The 5437-nt window shown below is 39.9% G+C and overlaps 1 protein-coding gene across 1 annotated transcript; it reads left to right on the plus strand.

Annotated features, from left to right (window-relative positions):
• Window positions 1-734: 734 nt before the first annotated feature.
• Window positions 735-1259, plus strand: LOC107817527 (uncharacterized). Its single transcript, XM_016643383.1, has one exon. The coding sequence runs from the start codon at window positions 735-737 to the stop codon at window positions 1257-1259; it is 525 nt and encodes a 174-aa protein (XP_016498869.1).
• Window positions 1260-5437: the final 4178 nt, after the last annotated feature.

A 5437-nucleotide genomic window follows, 5' to 3' on the forward strand; every position in this document is an offset into this window, starting at 1 on the left:
GTGTTAGAAAATAGACTCATAGATCTTCAATTTGATGGGTGGAACAGCCCATGACTCTACGTATATTGGGAAAAAATTGCAATTACATTTGACCCAAAGTTTCAGTAAAACTTATGAATGTAACTTGTGATGAATTTCAGCGACTTTTGTTCCACAACTCGCTTGACATCAAAACATAACACACGACTATCATACGACTAATATAATTCATAACATAACCTCCTTATCATGTTAAGCACCCTAGTATGACCCCAAAAGTACATATTATACATTCCCATCTTGTTGACTTTCGACGAAACATTGTTTTCTTCCATTCCTTTAGCTTCTGAACCTTCTAAACCGCTTTGTACTTGTTGTTCATGATCTTCAATATTTTTAACCTCCGAGGTAACATGATTTACTTACTTTATATACTTTAAAATATTATCTCATTTTTTGTCCTACATTAGTTTGCTTACGACACACTTTTACCTATGCAAATATAAGGTGTAATAGATGAATATCAGCCTTTGAGTACATACTTTCCAGACGAGGAAGTAAATTCAGTTGAGGTAATTACAGAAGACACCAATGCTTGTAAAATGTTCTTCGACGGAGCTGTAAATACAAAAGGTGTCGAGATTGGGGAAATTTTATTTTTGCCCACTGGTCAGCACTATCCGGCCACATCCCGGCTTTGATTTTTCTGTACGAACAACATTGCTGAGTATGAAGCCTGCATCATGGTCATGAACATGACAGTCGATCAGGATGTGGAAGAATTGTTAATCGTGGGAGATTCTGACTTGATTATTCGACAAGCTCAAGGTGAATGGGGTACTCGAGATATCAAGCTTATCCCATACAAGCAACATGTGGAAGATCTTAGCAAGCAGTTCAAATCCGTCGAGTTCAGGTACATTCCTCGGTTTCACAATGATTTAGTCGATGCACTAGCTACTTTGGCCTCAATGCTTCCATATCCAAGCAATGTCCACATTGACCCACTGGAAATCCAAATTCGAGAAAGACATGGTTATTGCAAAGCAGTTGAGATAGAACCAGATGTTCATCCATGGTATCATTATATCAAAAGATTCTTGAAAACAAAGGAATATCCCAAACAAGTTAGTGGAGACCAAAAGAGAACCATTAGAAGGCTCGCTAGTAGTTTCATTTTGAGCGGAGAAGTCTTGTATAAAAGGACTCTAGATCTGAACCTTTTAAGATGTGTGGATGCCCAAGAGGCAAGAAGGATCATGAATGAAGTGCACACATGAGTGTGTGGACCCCGCATGAATGGATATGTCCTTGCAAAGAAAATCCTTTGGGCGGGTTATTACTGGATGACTATGGAAAATGATTTCTTCAGTTTTGTCCGAAAGTGTCATCAGTGACAGGTACACGGCGACTTGATTCATGCACCTCCTTCAGAACTGCATCCTATGTCTGCACCGTGGTCGTTCGTTGCTTGGGGCATGGATGTCATTGGGCCAATCGAGCCGAAAGCTTCAAATGGGCACAGATTCATCTTAGTTTCCATTGACTATTTCACGAAGTGGGTTGAAGAAGTCACTATCAAAGCTGTCACCAACAAAGTAGTGGTGGACTTCGTGCATTCCAACATTATCTGTCATTTTGGTATTCCTAAAACTATCATTACGGACAATGCCACAAATTTGAACAGTCATTTGATGAGGGAGGTATGCGATAAATTTAAGATCACGCATCGAAATTCTACCCCTTATCGGCCCAAAGCTAATGGTGCTGTTGAAGCAGCGAACAAAAATATCAAGAAGATCCTTAGGAAAATAATCCAAAGTTCTAGACAATGGCATTAAAAGTTGTCGTTTACATTGTTAGGATATCACACAATTGTTGCGCACATCAGTTGGAGCAACACCCTATCTATTGGTTTAAGGCACTAAAGCTATAATACCCGCAAAAGTTGAAATTCCATCTCTTCGAATCATCGTCGAAGCTGAGATTGAGAAAAATGAATGGGTCAAGACTCGTCTAGAACAATTAACCTTGATTGATGAAAAGCGGATGGTCGCAATTTGCCACGGGCAATTGTATCAACAAAGAATGGCCTGCACCTACAACAAAAAAGTATAGCATAGAAACTTTGAAGTAGGGCAACTCGTTTTGAGATGTATTCTCCTGCATCACAAGGAAACAAAAGGAAAGTTCGTCCCAAACTGGAAGGGTCCGTACATTATAAGAAAATTGTTGTCAAAAGGGGCATTGTACTTGGGAGAAATTGAGGGAAATGACCCTGAAACAACTGTCAATGCAGACGCGGTCAAAAGGTATTACGTTTAACCCTTCTGCGGTATAGAAATTCTCCGATTGGGATGATGAAGGCTTTCATTCTTGCTACCCAAACACTTTTAGCCTTTTTCAAACCCTTTGAGTCGGTTACCTTTCTTAGACTACACTCTTTGGAACTCGAAAATGTTTGGAAAAAAAAGAAGAAAAGACAAAACAAAACAATAAAAACAAAAAGAAAATCAAAAACAAAGTTCTCTGAATTACGTTTAACTTGATTCTGAAATGATATGTAGACAGCCTCTCTCTGGGGTTCAGTCACACCAAAACAAAAATCCACATTTTCCCAAAAGTTGAAACTGGGGCAAAATTTATAATGGTTCGACGACGGTTCGCCTGAAAGTTTCCAAAGTTGTAATTCAATCCAAACTCTTTTTAACCTAAATCTTGTTCAAAGTCCTTCTTCTCAATTGTTGAATAAGATGAATTGGATGATGTTGGTTACTTGGATCTGATACAATTAAATAAGAGAAATAAAATGAGAGAGTCTTATTGGTAAAAACCCACATGGGCACGGTAAGGCAATAGTGAGCAGAGAAATTTAAAATGAGAGAGTCTTGTTAGTGAAAAATCACAAAAGAGCACTATAAGGAAATGGTGAGAAGAGAAATGATAGAGGTCGGTTGGTGAAAACCCACAAAGGGCGCCACTGATCGAAAAAGGAATCCCTTACAACTATCGGCACTGATAGAGTCCTGGCAAGGTTTCTCAGTTTTGAGGTATGGGTTATGATGGTTTTATGAGAGTCTGGATGGTTTGCGCACATCGGTTATCCAGTCCAAGAAGCATGTCATGTCTATTAATGTCTGCATGCATTCCAGATAACTCCTCTTTTCTTTTTACCGAAAGGGACACTTCTCGTTTAAATTCATTATCCTGTCCGTTGTTTACTTTTCTTTGAATCCCTTTCGGTCTAATTCTCCTCCAAAAAGAATGCAAAGAAAAGATGGCAAGATTGGTATTACAGTGCTTTGTCTAATAGAAAGCTAAAATTCCACAAAAAGAACCAAGCCTCAGCAGGTGCATCAAGTCGATCTCGACTAGCCATGTTGGCCGATTGTCCAGAGTGAAAACTTTTGAAAATAAAGGAAATCAAAGTCAAGTGCCCATAAAGATAAAATAAGAAGGAAAAAGGCCAAGCCCCACCTGGGTTAATCAATAGGTGGAATTTGGGGAAAATCAAGTCCTCCGGGGTTTAGAAATGAAACCAATTTCTAGAGAGTCAGCGAGCAATGGAGATTTTTATTGAAAGAGTTGGGCCGAGATCAAGTGATTGAAACAATCAAGGCCACAAAACCAACCACCGTTTTAAACTGACAAATTGTTCTTTGATTTGAAAACAGGAAAAATAGGTGCAGCCCAAAGCGACATTGCAAGAAGCAGGTGCAATAAAAGCAAGGTGCGCAAAAACCAAAACAGTTCTGCAGCAAAAGTTAACCGAAAAAGGGAAGTCCCTTTTCAAAGTCTTCTTTTATTCTCCTAAATAAAATGAAAACTGAAAATAAAAAAAGAAGAAGAAGAAAGATTCAAAACCAGGGTAGTATAGGGTCTCCAATATCTAGCTAAGTTTTTCCAACATAGAGTCTCATTCCCTAGTTGTTGCCACCATAACCTGGTAGTCTTTTCCAACATAGGGTCTCACCCCCTTGTTAATCCCCGACATAACTCGAGTAGCTTTCCGACATAACCCGATGACTTTTCTGGCATAACCCAAGGACCTTTCCGGCATAAACCAATGACCTTCCCCGACATAACCCGAGGACCTTTCCGGCACAACTCGATGACTTTCCCGGCATAACCCGAGGACCTTTCTGGCATAACCCGATGACCTTCCCCGGTATATCCCGAGGACCTTTCCGGCAACCTGATGACTTTCCCGGCATAACCCGATGATTTTACCGGCATAACCCGAGGACTTTCCGGCATAACCCGATGAATTTCTCGGCATAACCAAGATCTTTTCCGGCATAACCCGATGACTTTCCCCGTCATAACTCAGGGACCTTTTCCGGCATAACCCGATGACCTTTTCCGGCATAATCCGATGAATTTCCTGGCATAACCTGGGGAACTTTTTCGGCATAACCCGATGACTTTCCCGTCATAACCCGAGGACCTTTTCCAGCATAACCCGATGACTCTCCCGGCATAACGCGATGACCCTTTCCGGCATAACTTGAGGACCTTTCTGGCATAACTCAATGATTTTTTCAATATAACCAGGTAATCTTTTCCAACATAGGGTACCACTCCCTAGCTGATTCCAGTATAACCTGGTAGTTTTTTCTAGTATAGGTTCTCACTCCCTAGTTGATGCCAGCATAACCTGGTAATCTTTCCAACTTAGGACCTTCGATCCCCATTTGATTTCATTTTAGATATAGGGCTCCACTCCCTAATCTCTTTTCTCCCAAGGATATACAATCCTGATTTTGTTGCTTTCAATAAAGAAATAGTTTAGATTTTTGTTGTGATAACTCACGAAATTTTCCTAGTGAAAACGGAGGCAGAAAAATTTTGTTAGTTTGTTTATTTTGGTGCCTGAACAGATTGCTACCATAAGGAATGAGGTTGAGATGACCAAAAGAAGAAGTCTCAATCCGAATAAAAGAAAATAAAACAAGAAAAGAAGTTGAACTTTATGTGTGGAAGCGGAAGAAAGATGCGGACTGCTCAAGATACGATTGAAGTCACAAGTTTTGCATGTCCCGCCTTGATCCAAAAAGCTGAAGAAGAATGAACTAGTGGTTGCAGCTAATGAGCATCAAGATTCAGATCAGAGTCTGCAGGAAGAACCAGCCAAGACTCGAGATCAAGCTTTAGATGGTTTATCGATAGGAGTCTTGTAACTCATAGTTAATAGGCTTAGCTAGTTTAGCTTTTCATCTTTCATTTTGGTGTAATAAGGAGCTCAGCAAGTAGAAACAACAGTGAAATCACAGTTTCTCGGTAGTCCCAGCAAGCAAAACTTCTAGAACTACACTGACGTAATTCCTTTATAGCCAATGATATGTAGGAAACCTCCGAATCAAGGTTCGGTCTGACTTTTTCCAAAAACAATGCTTCCCATGGAGTTTCAAACGGTCAAAAATCGCGCGTAATTGCTCATTTTAATTTTTTCCAAAAA

Source organism: Nicotiana tabacum, chromosome 6, assembly GCF_000715075.1.
Source record: "Nicotiana tabacum cultivar K326 chromosome 6, ASM71507v2, whole genome shotgun sequence".
Taxonomy (NCBI): Eukaryota; Viridiplantae; Streptophyta; class Magnoliopsida; order Solanales; family Solanaceae; genus Nicotiana; species Nicotiana tabacum.

Coding starts and splice junctions, on each gene's coding strand:
- LOC107817527 (XM_016643383.1), top strand. CDS start 735: ATGACAGTCGATCAGGATGTGGAAGAATTGTTAATCGTGGGAGATTCT.